Here is a 19,895-nt window from a genome sequence, read left to right as displayed (position 1 = left end):
CCCAAGCATTGAAATCACCACCAATACCCTTTGGACTTCGTCCCCTTGCTTCGAGAACAAGGTTATCAAGCATTTGCTCGAATTCAGACACCACTTATTTTCGGCCACACAAAGCCACTGGCTGCCTGACTTGCAGTACATTGTATGGCCTGTCGACCGCAAGCCCATATCGCTGGTCCACCAGTTAAATCTGTGACCGCCACCGTGACGGTTTCTATACGGTTCACCTATGATGGCAATTTCCATCCCAGATTCGAGCGTTGTCTGCTCAAGTAAGTGCTGAGCGACCCTGCAATGATTCATGCTTATTTGAATAAACCTCATTTTCTCATTGCCGTGAGCGCCTTCCTAAATTCCGGACATTTACCACTTCCGGCAATATGCCGGTTATCCTGTCCCTCTTTTACTTCGCACAATAGGCATTTGGGATCCCTATTGCACTCTCTGCCAATATGGCGTTTTTCCCCACACTTGTATCGATCGGATCGATCAATGCTGCTAGTGCATGCCTCCGCGAAGTGCCCAAACATGAGGCGTTTAAAGCACCTCTTTATTGAAGTTTGTTCTTTTAAATGGCAGACAACCCATCCAATTCGAACCCTTCCGGCAGCTAACAACATCTGCGCTGCCTCCATTGGTACTCGTATTGTGGCCGTTTGAGTATCATCATATGCTTTTCGTAAGCCTCGGTAAGTTCTTTCAATTTGAATTGCTCCTTCAGAGCAGTACAAATTTCTCCTTTCGAAGTCACTTCATCTAGATCCTTACATTGTATATAGATCTCATGTTTTTGGGCACGCATTGTGGGATTCTCCCCAAGTGAGTTTTTGACTTGAGTCCGAAAGTCATCAGTTCTGCCCACGCTGGCTCTTTTTAGCTCGAACATGAGATCCCCTTTCTGGGTTCTTCGGATTCTGTTCACATTTCCGCTCAGATCTTTTAGGTCGGGATCAGCTTTGTCCTTTTTGAGTATCTCCGCGTAGGGCAGATTGCCCTTACTGGAGATAACAATCGCATCTGGACGAGTTCACACTTTTGTTTTTCGTTTCGCTTTTTTGTTGGCAACGTTGGTCCATCCATTGTTTTCGTTCGTCTTGGGCTTCGCAACGTTGGTTGAGTTCCCTACATTTGCTGTACGCTTTCCTCCTTCTGAGCTATTGGTGCTGGTTTTCAGAATGTCCCGTCTGCTTTTTTTTTCTCTTAGGCGCCTGCTGATTATTTAGAGGATCCCCCTGTTCCTCAAAGTACTCGTTTATTTCGCCGTGATTCGATGGTGGTACGGTTAGGCGTCACTTGGGTCGCTTGCGACATTGTTGGCAGCACATATGGGGTGGATGTTATCACAGTTTTTGTCGTCCAGCAATCTGCCTTCAGTTCATCTTTGTTTGGTCTTGTTACTGGTGTTCTCGGTAAGGTTGTACTTCGCTTGAACACCTCCTTCTCCAGATGCAAATCAATTGTAACATTATATGCCAAGGTGGCCAAGTTATCCATCATCGAGGCACTGCAGTCAAGGGATATCGACAATCGGGAGCCCGCTTGCTCACCCTCAAAAGCCACCGGTACTGGGGTTCCGAGCCCCTCGTCTTCCATGGTGGTTTTATATTCTGGGTATTCTTCCCAGCCATTTTCGTCCACGCACCAGAGATGATTAAACACTAGCCCATGCACAGTCAGAAAAGAAAAGTGCATGAACACATATTTACACATCAATAGGTATGCCCCAATCCGGCAGCTGGGGTCTGCCTTTTTTATACGTTGGAAGGTGGAAAGGTTCAAAACCTACCGCTGGCTCCTGTCATACGGTTATGTGAGACTTTTACTCACTAACATCACCTCCTTCTCCTTCGCTTACCCCGCGGGACTGCCATTTCGGTATTACATCGCTTCTGTCGTTATTTGTAGTTTCCTCCGAAGCTCCTCCCTCCTCAGCAGATTGTGGATTGCCTTCATTAATTTTTCTATCGCCCTCCAAGATGTTTAAGAGGCTAGGATGTGGTCCACGATATTCTCGGGTGTCAGCCGTGCCTCGGCGTCAATTTCCGCCTTCGCTCTGTGTGGGGCGAACCGCGGGCAGTTAAAAACAACTTGCTTCGTATCTTCCGGAATCATCACGCATGTCGGGCAATACGGGGAGTCGTCACGTCCGAAGCGATAAAGGTATGCACGGTACCCTCCGTGTCCGCTTGGGAATTAAGTTAGGTGGTAACTAACCTCACCGTGCCTTCGCTTGATCCATTTAGAGACATCTGGAATAATCCTGTGTATCCAACGTCCTTTAGGTGAATCATCCCACCTTTTTTGTCATTCCAAAATAGATTCACTTCGTGCCAATTGCCGACGATTGGTATAGGACTCGCCCATTGCATATGATGGGTCATAGAGGCGTCGATCCTCGCTCGCCAAGATGTCGATGGGGATCATGCCTGCTATCACACAAGCTGCTTTATCTGAAGTTGTACGGTAAGCGCATGACGTTCGCAATGTACTCAATCGGTATGGGGCTGCGATTTTTTTTTCTGCTGGAGCTGCTTAAAGCAAGATGGAGCTAACAACACTCGAGATCCGGAGCCGACGGCCTAGGACCACCTATATTTGGTAACATTCTTGCCAACAGCCTTGGTTGCTAAATTTTCAAGATGAGACTTGAATTTCAGTCTTTGGTCAACCATGACTCCTAGGTATTTAAGCGTTGGCTGCGATTATATGATGTGTTCACCAATCATGATCTTTATCGATGTTTGCTTCCTTCGCTTGGTAATCAAGACTACCTTAGTTTTATGCTCCGCGAGTGTCAGACCAGCTTCCTCTAGCCAAGACCTGATTTCAAAAATTGCCTTATTTGTGAGTACCTCGATCTCATCAATGTCTTGTGCCACGATAGTTACTCCGGTATCGTCTGCGAAGCCAATGATTGTCACTCCTTTGGGTAGTTGCAACTTTAAAATTCCATCATGCATTATTATTCAGGAGGTCTCTATCTGTCCGTTACATGCGTTTTTCTGGGAGACCGGTATAGCAATTGTCACCAAATTTGGTGGAAAGGTGGAAACTGTGAACCTTCACGCATACAGTTGCATCCTTCTATGTTGAATTTAAGGGAGGAGAGTGTACATTTTTTTCACCAGATATAGTCATGTGGGGTATCAAATGAAAGGTCTTGCTTAGTACTTTCCAAAACCGGGTCTAGTTTTGACATTCGCTAGAAAGGTGGGGAATGCGGGGGACAAATTGATCATTTCTTTAACGGACCCATTCTCAGAAACTACCTAACCGAAAAATCTAAAAAACCTAGGCTATAGTATAGAGCATGACCCTGCCAAGTTTGGTGGAAATCGCACTATTACTAACAACATTATAACAGGTCAAAGTTTCCGTTTCTGTGCAATTCTAGGACTTTGAGTGGCATTACCACGCGAAAGTGGATATTCTCACATAATATATGCAACCTTTCATAACTGAAGCGCCGAGCTTCCGATTTCCCGATTTGTTTTTTACTTCCCGGCATTACATCCCGACCCTCAGGGATCTGAACCATGACCTACAATTTCTATCCGCTATAAATTTAGAATCTAAATTCAAATGCATATTTATAAAGATGGATCTTTACCGTAATGTTAAAATCCATGAAATTAGTACGAGTTTCGTGCGCGACAATAAATCAATTTGAACACGATTCCAACAATATAATCCGTAATGCACGAATTGATTGATCATAAGATACATGCCCATGAGAGCATGCTCGAAATTGCAGTAATCCGTAATGTCTTCTCATTGCTCGATCAAAGTTGAAGCACGAAACTGAATCAATTGCAAGTTTCCCAGCCAAGAAAATTGTGTTACAAATTCATTTTGTAGCGTTTTCGTTTCATCGCTTGCAGGTATTCCAACCAAGAAATATTTTGATCATTTCCCACGTGAAAAATTCAATTTTCAAGTTTCGTGTGCACAGAGGAATGCTTACATTCGTGTAGTATGAATGAAGCAAAGTATCTGCACAGAGTTTGGAGCATTTCCAATCTGAAAGTATTTGAAAATGAATATGTTGACGTTTCGCTGTGGAAATCAGTTTAGAATTGGCTACATGATGGAAGCTACTCCCAATCATTCTGAGGATTGAGCTCGTAAAAGAGAGGATTAAATGGACTCCAGGGAGAGCCGAAACGAAAGGTGGACAGTGCCACACTACCGGAAATCTGTGATTAAAAAATTACGTCCTCTTAGGTAACTTCCGGAACTTGCAAGAGTTAGGAAGTATCTAAATGTGTCACTAAGTTAAAGATACACCATTATAAAACTGAAAGCCGAGGTTGAACAATAACCTAGGCTGACTCTACCTAAAATCCAACGGAGCCTAAATAGCCACTGCAGGTATCACACCATTGTTTAACTTTTTCCATTAATTTAATTACCCATAAATCAACTCCAGCATCTTTTCTGTGATGATTAGACCTGAAGGTTGTGAAACTGAAAGCGAGAATTAGATGCTAACAATGAAATTGTTTCACCCAAAATATCTCAATTATAATAGTTTGCTTTTTTCTTGAGCTAGATAATGTCGCAACACTATTCCACTATTGATCCAGTTTTTTCACACTTTGTAGTGCACTTATCTCGTACTTTTCCGTTGTTCATATGAAGGTAACGTAGTTATGGATGTATGTATGATATTTGGAACTAGAAGAATATGACTCTTTGTTATGATTGTTCGTTTGTAATTAGATACTCCTTTGTACGTGCCTTCTCATTGAGCATGGGAAGCAATCTGTATATGACACAATTCTTTGCTTTTTGTGATCACAGTTTTTGATTACGAACTGACTTTCGCATGTGAAAGGAAATCAAAGGAAATGACATTATCCTTGGCTTAACTGAATTCAAGGATGCAAGAAGGGCATTTCAGATTGAAGTACAGTAGAATATTCAAGTATCCTTGCTTTGGAAATCATGTAGAATACACAATTCAGCTTAAATAAGGGCTATCCCAAAAACCTAAAAAGATGGCGAAGTTGTTCCATTGACACGTGCTAGCTTGGCTGCATGCTTGCCAGGTTTGGGAGTGTTTTTCTTATTCGTAGGCGGAGGTGGAAAATCTTAGAAAGACGCTTTAATCCCAGCTCCGCTGGAGCTGCGGCGCTTTCTCCAGCCCCAGCCCCGTGGGACCCCTAGTTAGGTATTACTTCGCGCGGTAGCTTTGGTGTTAGGCACTTGTCCTACTCCTCCTTTCGGCTTTCCTCCTTCTTTGCTTCTTCAGCAATTCCTCCTGTATTTGCGTATTTACGGAGCAAACCGCAAGCCAGTTCTCCTCGGACCTCAGCATCTCTGCAACTAAGTTCTCCTGCCCAACACTTGGTTTAGGCTCTTTCTCTTCATTGCAAATCTTAGGCAGTGAAACATCATATGCTCTGGATCCTCCGGTATGCCCCGCATCTAGAATAATTCGGAAAATCATCGAACCCAAAGCGGTGCAGATACTGCCTATAACAACCACCGTGTCCCGTGAGGAACTGGGTAATGTTTTCGCTCAAGCCACACCCTAATGTTGGTAATGAGCATGTGCGTCCACCTTGTCGTATTTCTACGCTCAGTGTGTCCCTCCATACGTCTTGCATGGTACAGCACACTTATTTCTTTCGCCAAAATGTCGACAGGGATAATGCCTCTTTCTTTCTGGCCTGAAGGTGTATTCATAAAGCCGTATAAGCGCCCCAATTCGCGGGTAAATTTCAGGGCAACCCGCCTGCCTCGCCGAGCTATATAACTGGATCCATGTTCACTGTCCGTCTGTTTTATCAGAACGTCAGGGGTTTAAGAACCAAGCTGGGGGCCTTCAATTTATCCGCGCTGGCTCAGCAACACCATGCCATCTGTATCACCGAAACCTGGCTAGACGATGCCATATTATACTCCGAGCTCCCCGAAGGGTACTCCACTTTCCGTTGTGACAGGGACCGGGATGCTTCTCGTAAGTCCACTGGCGGTGGAGTCCTAATTGCTATAAAAGATTCACTCCCCGCTGAACTCGTCTTCTCCTCCTCTGGCTTTCCTTTTGATTGTGTTGCTCTTCGTGTCTCCCCGCCCAACTTCCTCCCGTTCATTGTTTCTTGTGTTTATGTCCCCTGTGCTAGCCCTTCTCACCTGTATGAAGAATTGTTTGACAGTTTGTCTGAACTCCTTACCGTCAGATTCCCTTCCCTCCCTTTCTTCCTTTGTGGAGATTTCAACCTCCCCATGCTCAACTGGTCTAATCATCCTAGTCTTCCAATTCCTTCCAACAACCTCTCCCATTCTTCCCTCCCACTTTCTTCCTTTATGTATACTTGCTCTGCCCTGAATTTCAACACCACCAAAAACTCCGTGGGCCGCACTCTCGATCTCTTCCTTTCCAACCTCCCCGAGCGCCACCTCTCTTTATTTCCTGGCACATCCCCGTATGTAAAAATCGTCGCTCACCATCCCGCGGTTGAATTTGAAGCGGAGCTCCCTCGTTCAAAACCCAAAACCAAGCGTAAACCCACTAAGTTCAACTTCCGCAAAGCCAATTTTAACGGTCTGAACTCAGCTTTAGCGTCTTTCAACTGGGTTCATTTATTAAGTAATTCATCGTGTGATCAAGCTCTTAACACCTTCTACAATATCCTCTCTGATCTCCTCTCCTGTTATGTCCCTTCTTCCCCTCCTTGCCTACGTTCTTTCCCAACTTGGTTCACAACGGAACTTCATATTAACATGCGCTTGAAACATACACTGAGGAAGAAGTTTCGGGCTTCTAAAAATGATGCCGACCTTGCTCACTTTAAAGCTATACGATCCACTGTGAAGTCAATGGTCAGAAAGGCGCGTAAAAGGTACCTATTGAGCGTCGAAGCCGCCCTTGCCCGCGGTAACTTAAAACTCTTTTGGTCTCACGCTCGCAACTCTCGTAATCCAACTCATTCTGTCCCTTCTTCTATCAGCTTCGCTGACTCCACTGCCAACTCCCCACAACAATCCTGCGACCTTCTCTGCACCTACTTCTCTTCAGTGTTTTCTCCCTCGAGCCCTTCACCCTCTACACCTTTCATAACCACAGACTCCTCCGAATCACTAGCCATTCCTCTCCTTACGCCTTCCTTGGTTGAGTTCCTCATTGGTAACCTTGACCCCAATGTCGGACCTGGCCCCGATGGGCTTCCTAATCTCTACCTCCTTAACTGTAGAAAACACATTTCCCTCCCCCTGTGTATAATCTACAACAAAAGTCTGCTACTTTCCCCGTCTCTGGAAAGAGGCCCTTATCATTCCTATCCTCAAGAGCGGAGACCCTTCCCTTGCTGTGAACTACCGCCCCATTTCCCTTCTCTCCTCTTGCTCCAAAATCCTAGAAAGATACGTCAACGACTGGTTGACCGCGCACTTCGGTCACCTCATTGTCAAAGAGCAGCATGGTTTCGTGAAACATAGATTAACGGCTTCAAATCTTCTGGTCTTTACCAACTTTGTTGCTAAACGCTTGAATTCACGACAGGAGGTACATGCTGTTTATACTGATTTCTCCAAAGCCTTTGACACCGTTGACCATAACATTCTCCTCTCTAAACTTTCTTCGCTAGAGTTCCCTCCCTCAGTCGTCTCCTGGCTTTCCTCCTATCTCTCATACCGTTCATGCAAAGTTTCTTTTCATGGTCACTCATCTCGTTCCTTCTCTCCTTCCTCTGGTGTTCCCCAAGGCTCTATACTTGGCCCGCTACTCTTCCTGTTTTTTATCAATGACCTCGCCTCCATCCTCACCTGTCCGTATTTGCTTTACGCAGACGACCTTAAATTGTTTGCCTCTGTTTCCTCTCCATTGGACTGTGCTCTCTTACAATCCAACCTTGATAATTTAGCCCGTTGGTGTTCGGTTAACAAGCTAACACTGAATGTCAACAAATGCCACTGGATGCGCTATTCCCTGAAACCCTCCCCATCATCCTTTTCCTATTCTCTCAGTGGTCAACCCCTTTCACTACTGACCTCCTTCAAAGACCTGGGTGTAATATTCGACGATAAACTTCGTTTCAATTCCCACTTCGTTGACATAATCAATAGAGCTTCCAAAATGTCTGGTTTTATCCTACGTTCCTCGTCCGACTTCACCTCAATCCAGCCCTCCTTAACACCCTTCAATTCCCTTGTCAAAAACATCCTTGAATACTGCTCTGTAGTCTGGTCCCCCTACCGCATCCGTGACGGCCGCGCTCTTGAAGCTGTACAACACAAATTCACCCGGACCCTCTTTTACAAAAAGAACCTTCCACGGGTTGATTATCCGTCACGACTCCGCACCCTCAATCTCCCCTCCCTACAGCAACGCCGTATTTTCCTTGGATATGTGTACTCTTTTCAAACTCTGCAATGGTCTGATGGACTGCTCCGCCAACTCGGATATTACTCTCCGTATCGCCTCGTCTCATTACACACGTAATGCCGACATTTTTGATGTACCCTTCGCCGAGCTCGAGATTTACTTTCACTCTCCGATCCCGAGGTTTTGCCGGTCGTACAATGCCCTACAGCTTGGTTCATTTGACTCTATGTCCCTCTCTAGCTTTAAGCGCAAAATATGTCATTTACTTGCTCCTCCCTCTGAGGACAATATGTAATAAGAAATTTGCTTTCTGTGTATTGTCCTCATTAAATAAATAAATAAATAAATGCCTGCCACTACCAATATTGCCTCCTCTCATATGGTTTTAAAGCCGTCAGTCGGTAAATCCTGCTTCCGTCTCTGGGAGTTTGTAGCGCCTCTGCCCACATAGCTGACGAGTAAAGCAGGATGGAATGCACCACTTCGGCTAGAAGCAACCTCCGACAGTGTTTCGGCCTACCAATATTCGGCAACATTTTTGCAATATTTGATAACCGGTTTGATACGACGGTACATCCATCGACTTCCACTTTCATAGTGTTATTTTTTCTGGGGTTGGTTATTAAGACCGTTTCCGCGTCCACCAAGGTCATCCCGGATCTTTCTAGCCAGGACTTTACTGCTCTTACTGTTTCCGTCGCGTAGACTTCCACATCTTCTGGGTGTTTTGCTGCAACATCCACAGCTAAGTCATCAGCAAAGCCGTAGTCGTAGTCTGGGACGGGAAGAGCAAGCACCTGTATAATGATACATGCTATTTCACAACAGGGGACCAAGTACCGATCCCTATGATACCTCGGCTGTGACAATATTCTCTTTGGGATCATCATCTGCCCCGTACCAGAGAGTCTTCTCTGAGAGGTAGTTTTCCACCTAATTCGCTAAATACCCGGAGACACCTATGTCAGCCAACGACCCTTTAATTCTGTTCCAGTTGGCCGAGTTGAATGCGTTTTTGACATCCAACGCCAACATGTCACAGCAGCCGCCAGAAATCAGTGCGCCTTTTGCCATGTTTACTACCATGCTAATTCCGTCAACCGTAGGGTGGGTACGTCGGAAACCAAACTGGCGTTCCGACAAACCATTGTTGGCTTCGACGATGGGTAGGAGTATGTTGTAGATGATTTCTCCATAATCTTCCGCATTGTATCCAGCAGACAGGCGATAGGATTCTGGTTTCCAGGTGGCTTGCCAGGTCTCGGAAGCAACACCAAATTTTTGGACAGGAAATATTCCTTCTTTTAGGCACGCCTTGAACGTATTGGCGAAAAGTTCCGGCCTAGTCTTCACTGCTAGCTGCAAAGCTCGGTTGAAGATGCCATCCAAACCCGGGCTTCATCAACGATTCTACTATATATTTCCCACAGCTCCTCAACATTTTCTGGAGATATGCTCTCATTTAGCTAGACCACCGGTTGTCTTCCTCTATTTTAATGGTGAGGTAACAGGTTGGTAAGAATCTGTTCCAGGAGACGCGGACGGGTCACCTGGGGTGATCTCCGCAGCTTTTTCATTACCACTCTGTAGGCCTCGCCCCAAGGGTTTATGTTGACATGGTCACCCAGCTATTTGACGCAGATCTTTTTGCTCCCCCGAATGGTTTTTTTTAGGCGGCCACGCAGTTGCCGCCGCGGAAAACCTACTTCCCCAAAAGCTTTCGTTGTCCAGCTGAGTATATCACTCGGTATTTTACGAAAACTCTTTTTCGAGCTCGATCCGCCCTTGATTTCCATGCGGATTTCCTGGTGGTTGCTGTGACAAAAATCCTCACTGACATGCTAAACGACTCTACTAGCTAAACTGGCACTCACGTATGTCAGGTTTACTATAGACCCCAGACCCTTTCCCATTCATCAGTACCACGTCTCGCTCCGTGAATGCTTCGAGGAAAATACTCCCCTCACATTAGGTGTCCTACTGCCCCACTCAAGAGCCCACGCATTAAAATCGCCTGCAATTATGGTCGGCCAATATCCTCTTGCATCCAAAAAGTGGCAAGCATCTGCTTATACTCGGCAAGTGTAGCGCTGGGTGGAGCATAGCAGCTCTGATAAAGCCCTCTTACGGGTGCCCCACTATTTCCTCGAAGGCTTGTTCTCCACATGCCCATAGTGCTGCTCGGGCTGTTTGGTCTTTGATTCAAATGCTACCACCGTGGTTTCGATATGACTCACATCGATGTTTTTCTCGCGGATGGTTTGCGGGAGTAGATCCTGCGCCGCCTCGCAGTGGTTCAGATTGATTCGTATCAACCTAATCTACGACTTGTGTTAAGGTCTCTCCTGTATTCCGGGAATTTGCTGCTGCTTGCAATGTGCCGGTGGTACACCCCCTTCTTACCTTTGCATAGGCAATTTGGGACTGCTCCACATAGCTCTGACCTGTCATCGGCACTGGAACATGCTTTCGCAATATGGGCGAAGTCAAGGCGACACATAATCCAGCCTATTTTTACTCTCCCTGCTGCCAACAGTTCGATAGTTACCTCTACTGGTAGACTGATGACGTTTATTTCGCACCGTAGGCTTTTCGTAGCGTCTTTACTGCTGACTCTTGAAGTCCAATGACGTCGAAATCTTTTTCCAAAGCCTCATGAATCTCCTTCTTCCTGGTGATCTCATCTATATCCTTGCAAACTGTAGAAATCTCCGGTCTGCTAAAGAATTTATCCGCCGTTATATCCTTGGACATCTTGAGCTCCAGCATACTGTCTCCTTTCCTAGACCGTCTAATACGGCTAACATTTTCTGCCAAATTGGTAAGTTCGGGGTCTGCCTTTTCTCTTTCCACTCGACCAGTTGACTCGTTCAACCGTTGATGATGTCTCTTCCTAGGTTTCTCCTCTCCCGAGTTTTTTGTGGACGTCACTTGTTGTTGTTGTCCGGTCTACTTTTTCAACCGATGCCTTCACACCTTTTTCATCGTGAGCCTTGCCGTACGCCAATCTAATGCCTCGAATCATGGCCCTTATAGGTTGATGGATATTCCGGCGTTCCTTGATAAATTCGCAAAGCTGTAGGATTTTATTATCCAGTGCGAAGAAGGCGGCTCCCGATTTGTTGCTGCACTTTAAGGCGCTCAAGTAGTTATCCGGTACCCTGTTACACTCCCCTCCTTGGTAGTAGCATTTTCATTCGCGGGGGTTTGTGCCTGCAAGCGTGGGCATCTACGAAGTAGCCAAGTTCCTTGCTACTGCAACATTGCGGCCTTGGCTTGGATTGTGACGAGGAGGATTGCACAGAAACCTACACCACCCTCCAGTCCTGCTCCCTTTTAAACTTCCAGATCTATCCTATAACAAACCCGGCATTCAAACAATTATTTGGGTAATTCGTAGCCGCGCCCGACATTTCTGACTTCTTCGAGATTGGTAGTAAATCCCAGGAATTCTTTCAGATATTAGACGCAATGATCGGTATCCTGACATCTAGCAATAGGTGTTATGATGATCGAGTTCGCAGGCGCGTGTTGGAGCTATTCCTATTCTAATATTGTCCTCCTATGTGAAGCCAGGTTGAACTGTAAATATAACCCCAGTTTCCCACTTTCAAAAGTTTCCATACGGGCCGCTTCAACCCAAAACTCAAGCTCGCAACACCTGCGGTGGCACTCTAATATTCGAGATATTCTTCTCCTCACAAATTTTCCTATCTCCCAACACTTTCAATTCTATTGAAATCTGCGTAGTATCCATCTACTGTTCGTCGACCTCATTTTCCTTGAAACCGTTCCAGGCATCAGTGACCACGATGTCATAATCGTTGACATCCAACTCTTCGACAGAGCCATATGATTCATCCCACCATCAGTGCCTGACTTCCAGAAAGTGTGACTAGAAACGCATGAATACAGCCCTTAAATCCAAATTTTAACCTCTCTTACTTCCCTCCAACAGTGAAGTTTCCCACCATACCATCGACCTGATGGTTTGCAATGCACTGAAGCAATTCAGCAAGTATGCGTCGGACTGATCTCGACGCGGTCCCCCAATTACTGCAGCCTAATTTCACTCTCTAATTATATCCTTGCGGACATCAAATATAAAAAGACTATTAGGAAGACTATTTAGAGTTAGATATTCTCCACAATCCTCACACCTCCTAGATGAAATTCGGTCCCTGGTCCCCACTTTTTCTAAGTGCAGTGATCCATCCTCTATTTTCACGACCAGCTAACCAAGTCAACGAGTTCATTTCCAACTTCCTCTTATGTCTACGCTTCCTACCCTAGCAAGTTAATACTTAGCTTCCTAGATGGGCGAAAATCCCGTGGTCACAGTTACCTCTCGGTACTTTACCAGTGTCCTGCTGATATCCCACAAGGTTCAGTCCTTTCTGTCATCCTTTCCTCCGTGTTCACCGCCGGTCGCCAGAAACTACCACCATATCAAAACTTTATTCGAGTTTGCCGATACGGGGCGACCTGCACTTCTACTCTTCCACCAAAAATATCCCGGTAAACGAAGCTTGCCTGAATCTTTATTTAGACGACCTAAACTTGGCATCAAAAATGTGGAGACATATTTCTACTTTGTCCCTCAAAAAACACAACAGTCGCATCTTAAGGGTCAAAGAAGTCGCCCACTTTGGGATGATTGAACGTACTTCATAACATCAAGGCACTGGACCGTGCAACCGGTGCCTTCAGATCCCTATGCCTTATCATCAAATACAGTATCCCAATTCCCCAGAAGGTGTTTAGCTGTTTTGCTATAAACAGCTTATCCAACTCATCCTCATTTTCGGCTTCATTCCAACAGCTTCAAAAACGAAGATAGGTCCAAATATATTTCTAACCAGATCCTGTATGACTCTTGTCAAACTTCCCGAATCAATGCCGTCCTAGTCCGTCATACCCTCAATTTCCAACCAAGTGCCAATCCCATTCCAATCCACCTCGCCTCCATGCAGATCTAGATTGAGAGAGAGGGAGAACCTTCTCTGAACTGCAGATCTAGATTGAGAGAGAGGGAGAATCTTCTCTGAACTGCAGATCTAGATTGAGAGAGAGGGAGAACTTTCTCTGAACTCGTCTTTTCCCTCAATTATTCCTAGTGCAAAACCGCCTTTTTGATCCTCAAGTCAGAGTAGTTTTCTCTCAGTCCCAGTTTTACAAACCTTCCCATCCTTAACGCCTATCCTAGGTTCTAGTCCCATTATCTCCTCTGTATACCCTCCATCTAACATTCTTGGTCTGAGGTCTGAACGTAAGGAATGCTTCGTGCTTCCAGGATACGCCCTTCTACCTTTTAAGTTTCGGATTGGGGGCAATCTGAAACAACATTTACAGCACGATTCCTTACTAGAAATTTTTCTAGCAGTTTAGAAATTTCTAGGCAGTTTCTCTCTACCTTTGGGTAATGCGCAATTAGAAATCTCTGCCAGATACTAGTATAGAATGTAACGTAGTTTATTGCGAGGGCCCGATCCTTCTACTATTTTTCCCGATATTTTTTTCTAATGTATATCATTTTTAATAATTTTTTTGTGTTTTCTTTTTCAGTCAAACTCCCAAAAATGTACGCACAATAACAAATCCAGATTACCATGTCGCAGCCGGAAAACAATTCACTGGATATACACCCACTAAACAATTCGCAGCACTTTGACACTGAAATACCAAAGTCTCATTTGGATGGACCATTTTCATTACCCTCCGTCCAGCATTCTCCTTCAATTCAATCCAACAAAAATGTCTGTGACGAAATATTAGATAATAAAATGGCGGCTTTGGAGGTCAATGACGCCTTAATAAGTGAGAACAATGTGAAAGGCGCCTGTGGGGCTGGCGGTGGAGGTGGAGGGGACGGAAGTGATAGTGGTGTGGACATTGCGATCAATTCAAATCTTGGCTTGCAACGAGCATTAAGTAGTACTAGTGCAGGATATGCAAGTAGTTGTTGTTGTATTGACGAGCCCCACCATGGAGAGGGTGGTGGCAACTTTTCATGTGATTCCAGTGTGATTAGCTATAGTTCAGATGTTTGTGAAAATAATAAAACTGTGAGTACTGTTATGAGCCAAAATTCGAATTTAGAATGCACCAGTGAGAATGGAAGCGAGAGTTCATCAGTTGCAGGCGGGCCGATAGTGAGGAAAGCGAGCATAGTTAAAAAGAAAGAATTGTCACCGCGCAAAGCAGCGGATATAATGTCTGTTTCCACGCCTAGCTTAGGAAAGAGTAGGTCACGGGCTGGATCCAGCGTTAGGCATTTGGTAACCCCTAAAAGTTGTGGAGCTCCTATACTTCAAACTAAAGAGCGTGCCCGATCGCGTGAAAAGACTCCTGGATTGCAGACAGCATCCAGTAAAAGTATAACCCCTCCATACAGATCTACACCAGTGAAACGTCCTGCATTGCCAACTTCTTTGTCTAACTCGTCCAGTATGCAAAGGTTTTCGAGCCTAACTCGTACTCCATCGTTATCGAGGGCTCGGACACCTGTTACTCCTACTGATGACGGACGGTGGCCATCAGTAGGTGGGCGTGGTATGACGATGAATCAGAAGCGGGCAGGATCCGCTGTGCCTGACTTGAGTGCCATAAAATCTAGAGTTAATATGATAGAAAATAAATCTTCGTCTCCAATTGACAAATACGCTACACTCCCGCGTCGTAGAAAACAAAAATCATTTGAAGATCTTCGTGGAGGGCGTAGTTCACGTAGTAGTTCAGCGTCTCGCGAAAATAAGTTATCCGCTTCCTCAGTAACTCCGCCTTCGAAGAAAACACCGACACCGCCGTCCCAAAAATCGCTGCCACCCTTCCTGAAAACCCGGAAACTCGTTCCCCGAACCAAAATCTACCACGAGATAAGCGTCCAAACAGCAATAACCGGTGAAGATGTACAAAAAGCATTTGCCGGTTCAGCGAAAACGATCAAAGTTGATGCGATTGAAATTTCGAATAAAGAAACCCAGTCCGATATTCGGGACAAGGAAATAGAATCCCTAAACGAACAATTACGAGCGTTAAACGAAAACTATAAAGAGCTTCGCACGAAATTGTGCGAACGCAAGCGAATGGTAGTGAATATGGAGCAACAATTGAATCGCGAACGAAAAGAAAGACTCGCTGCACAGGCAGAGCTTCACTTGAATACGGAGCGAGTTATTGGTATGCTGGAATTGACTAGAGGTACTCCAACTGAGGAGGAAGGATTCGATAGCCTTCTGATGTTGGAATCGCAAATTCAAATGTCTGGTCATGAGCTTGAAGAGAAGCAACAGGAGATCAGTAAGTTAAGGACAATTTGTCGAACGTTACAGCGTGAAATGGAACGATCTTTGGCTGCTCAGGAGGCATTAGCTCAACAGAAAGCTACAATTGAAAAGGAGTCATCGGAACTTCAAGATTTCTTACAAACAGAAAAATTAGTAATGTACGATTCACTTCGTGAAATGGAAGTCGAAAATGCCGAATTGAAAAAACTCGTTGACGAGAAGTCATTGGAAATTATGAGATTACGCGATGAATGTCGACATTTGGTGCGAGTTAACGAGCAGAGGAGGTGAGTCCTTTTGTATTATAGACTAGCTGACAGGAGAGTTTATATTTTTTTATTTATTTCAGACAAGAAAACAAAGGGATGCAAACCAAATACACAGCCTTGGAGTGCAGGAGTAAGGAGCTTATCGTCCAGCAGAATTCAGCTGTATCGGGAGCATCAATGGCATTATCCGGTCTGAATTCTCGACTCGACAATCTTGTAGAACAACTAATTTCCTCCTATAATATTTCGGAGCAAGATTTAGAGGTGCGTACGTTCCTAAAATCTAGAAAACACTTCACTGTGGAGCCTATTCCCAAGAACATACAACGGTATGACCTAGTTCTACCAGTGATACAAACCCACTCCTTTACAAACATCTTCGAATGCCTTTTTCCTTTTATTTCTTTTCTTCTCATTTCTCCACTTTTCCGATCGAGTTAAGCTTCGCCTTCCTTGGCAGAGGTGAATGAAAAGATTTCCTCATCTCACAAAGCCCAGAATAATTGAATTGAAACCACTTGAAGACTTAATGAGATATAGTTGAAGATGATAACGAGGAAATTTGCAATAGTTCTTGACCTTGTCAAATGGTTTTTGTGCACTGCATTGAAAATTGGATTAGCGTGCTTATGCCGACAAGACAAGAGAAAGAATGGTAATTCGTTGGTGAGCTTCTAAAGATTTCCCTGTGCATATCTGTGTGCGACTTAATGGGTTTTACGCTCCATTATCTAATCGGGATTTCAAAGAAGAGAATTCTGATTGTGATGTATGATGAGTGGTGGTAGTTGTGGTTAACGACGGAGTAAGTAATTTAGTGAAATTTATTCATGTTCATGTTTTATGTATTTTCTTCGTCTAACTTTGAATAATGTATAATTAATATTTTTAGAAAGGAGAAGAAATGAAAATTTATTTCTAGCGTTGAAAATTAGCCGGCTTTGTGCCTATAGTGATATCATTCCTTTATAGCTTTTAGTATGATTAAATTTCCATTTAGATAATTCAGATTGTATCCAAGGTTTAGCAATGATAGAAACATAAATAGTTTATTCAGTCATAATTTCTGTACCGCCAAACAGTTTAGAGCAGTTTTACGTTGTTTTGTGTTTGGGGGTATATTTTGTACAAAAAACGTATTTTTTTTTAATGATTGCGCGGTCCTAAGTCCACATCCACTTCACGTCGGGCCGGACCAAATAGGGAGCAACTTACTTCCTCTTTTTTTTGGTCCACGGACCCCTCGTTTAATTTTAAAAAATATTAGACGAAGACGGCTTTACGGTTTCTTACCAGGGGAGGCTCCCCATTTGCTCCGGTCCGACATCAAGTCGATGCTGACTTAGAACTCTGCAATCCTTAAAAGAAATATGTTTAGTTCTGGCCAAACTTTGATCCAAAGTACAGGCGGATTTCCGCTCAATATAGTTCGTAGTCATACTGTGTTCTGCGAATTATATAAAGGAGCATTTAACATCTGCGAGCCGCTTCGTCTACGCGCCCTTGTTCGCGGTTACTTAAAATATGCTTCTGCTCCCCCCACGACTTTTCCAGACGCGTGCACTTCTCCTCTACAGCTCTGCGTCAAGTGCCCTTGGGACAATTCACCCGTCGACCATCTTGGGAGAGTGGATTCCACTGCATGGCGTAGTCCGCAATGTAATTGTCATCGCTCCTTAATATGTGACCTATCCTATCGATCAGCGTTCAGGCCAGCGTCCTTCGATGATACCTCGTGGACAGATGTTGACGAAGTCTTGGAGCTTTTGAGTAACAGTGAAGTTCACTTTCCACGTGCTATTCCCATATTGTAACACAGAAAGAACACTAGCACAAAATAGTTTCAATTTGATCTTGGAGTTGAGATAATTGCATTTCCAGATTTTAGAGAGGGGCAAAATCCAGTTTGTTGCCCCTGTCGGCAGAAACCATGCTTCCTAGATATACAAATTGATCGATGGCTCCCTCTGCCCAATAATGCGGATAGAGAGAAAACAATGGTTGCCTTTATTGGTGCTTATCTTCAGTCCAACTCAACATTTGACCAAGGTCCATGACCCGGTGAGAGGGCATGCATGTCATCAGCGTAGTCGAGGTGTCTGAGGAAAGATGCCATAGTTCATTGAATTCCTCCACGGTTTCCTGGCAAGGCACCATGAAGAACGTTACCGATAACAAGAAGAAATAATATCGGTGGCAAGATGCAACCCTGGCGGATTCTGCTTTAGACAGCATTATGCCTGGTGATGTATTGCATTGCTGCCATAACAGTACAGCCAGAAATGAGGTGGTCCAACGTCTTTAATGCCGAACCACACATTCTGTACTGGTCGTTCTCCACCCGTTCTTTATGAAGAACTTTTTATAAGCGAATGGCACACATGAACCCCTCTGTCTCAGCAAAGAGCTACAAATTTAAATCGACAAATGGTTGCCAAAGACAATTCACGTGTTTACCGTGCATTGCCTTTGACTTGCATTCATTGATCCGCTCTTGGTCCAACTTCGTCCTACTCAGAGGATTAAAAGATCGATCCTTCAAGTATGTGGCGTCAGTCCACAGTTTGCTTTACAGACAGCCGCATGCAAGTGACTCGTTTGTTCTTTGCTGTAAAAATAAGCGCGCAGTGAGTCGACTTGGCGATGATGTTGTGCCGCCATGTCAACCACGCCTCTCCCTCCGATGTCAACACGCAGTTTCATCCGCTCCACGGCAGAGTTTTGACGATGCATTCGGAATTTGGACATAGTTGTCCATATCCGCCGTTGAACGTTTTTCAGATCAATCTTCGTCGACGGCAATATTCCGAATGCATAAGCCAGTAAAGGGATAGTGAATACATTCAATGCGCTTATTTTACAAAGATGCATGATTTACACGTCGCAGGAATTCGGACAGCAGAGCATCCTTTAGATCACCAACTCGAGCATAGGTTCCTTGCAGAATTCCTGAGTATTTGTAGAAGTCTATCTCGGTTATAGCTTCGATGTGTATTTCACCAATGGTATGCCCGGCATGCGGCTCGTGATGACCTTTGCGGATGGCTTGGATTCGACACTTCTCTAATCAAAATTCCATCCGAATATCACGGCTGAGCATGTCTATTATTCGCAACAGACTTCTAAGATAGTCGTCCGTATTAGCATACAGCTTGATGTCATCTAAGTACATCAAGTGTGTCAGTTCGCACTTAGCACGTAGGCCATATTTAATTGCAAAATCATGCCCTCTAGCATCATTCAGTAGCCATGAAAGGCGATTCAGTGCCATGCAAAACCAAAGGGGACTCAACGAATCCCCCTGGAAGATGCCCCTCCGTATACGGATGGGCTCTGAAGTATTAGCACCCTCAGATTTCGGCTCAATGCAGGACATCGATTAGGCAGGTATGCGGGACGCTATCGAAAGCCTTCCGAAGGGATAATTGATACAGCAACTAAAGGGGTTTCTTTGGCCTCTAGTGGCTTGTTCTACAACTACCGAGTCGATAATGAGTTGCTCTTTGCAACCCCTTGACTCAACTCGGCAGCCCTTCTGTTCCTCGGACAGAATGTTCTTGGTCCAACTGACCATTTCACTAATAGTGGATGTTATGAATTTATAGAGGGTTGGTAAGCAAGTAATCGGGGTCCTGCACCGTGTCTTTTTAGGGATAAGGTAGGTAATCCCCGCAGTGAGGAAAGGTGGAAATTCCTCTAGCCGACTCATGACCTGATTTATACTGTGTGCCAACCGACTGTGTACGCTGGTAAATTTCTTTTACCAGAAATTATTATTATTATCTTTGCAACGGCAGGGAGGACGCAGATACACCTTCAATTGTCACAGAGAGTATGCATCTTCCGCTCCCCTGGTCAGCCCAATAGCAAACTCTCTTGTCACGGCGTACACTACGCTGAATTTCTCAAGATTTCGCTCGGTATCGGAGTTCGAGCGCGCCATGTCGCTCTCGCTCGGAGCGATCAATAGAGCCTCCAAGTCCTTCTGTACATAGATCCGCTTCCACGATT

General features: G+C 44.8%; 1 protein-coding gene across 2 annotated transcripts in view; it reads left to right on the top strand.

Annotated features, from left to right (window-relative positions):
• The window catches only part of LOC119647706 (restin homolog), a 253,854-nt gene that overhangs the window by 207,813 nt on the left and 26,146 nt on the right, over window positions 1-19,895 (top strand). For both annotated transcript variants that reach the window (XM_038048791.1, XM_038048793.1), the window contains exons 4-5: window positions 13,895-15,902; window positions 15,965-16,148. In XM_038048791.1, coding sequence (XP_037904719.1) covers window positions 13,939-15,902; window positions 15,965-16,148 — 2,148 coding nt within the window. In that variant the 5' untranslated portion in view covers window positions 13,895-13,938. The remainder of the gene's footprint in view (window positions 1-13,894; window positions 15,903-15,964; window positions 16,149-19,895) is intronic.

The sequence above is a fragment of the Hermetia illucens genome, chromosome 2 (genome assembly GCF_905115235.1).
Source record: "Hermetia illucens chromosome 2, iHerIll2.2.curated.20191125, whole genome shotgun sequence".
Classification (NCBI taxonomy): domain Eukaryota; kingdom Metazoa; phylum Arthropoda; class Insecta; order Diptera; family Stratiomyidae; genus Hermetia; species Hermetia illucens.
Note: the sequence above shows the minus strand (reverse complement) of the source record. Positions and strands in the feature narration are given on the sequence as shown.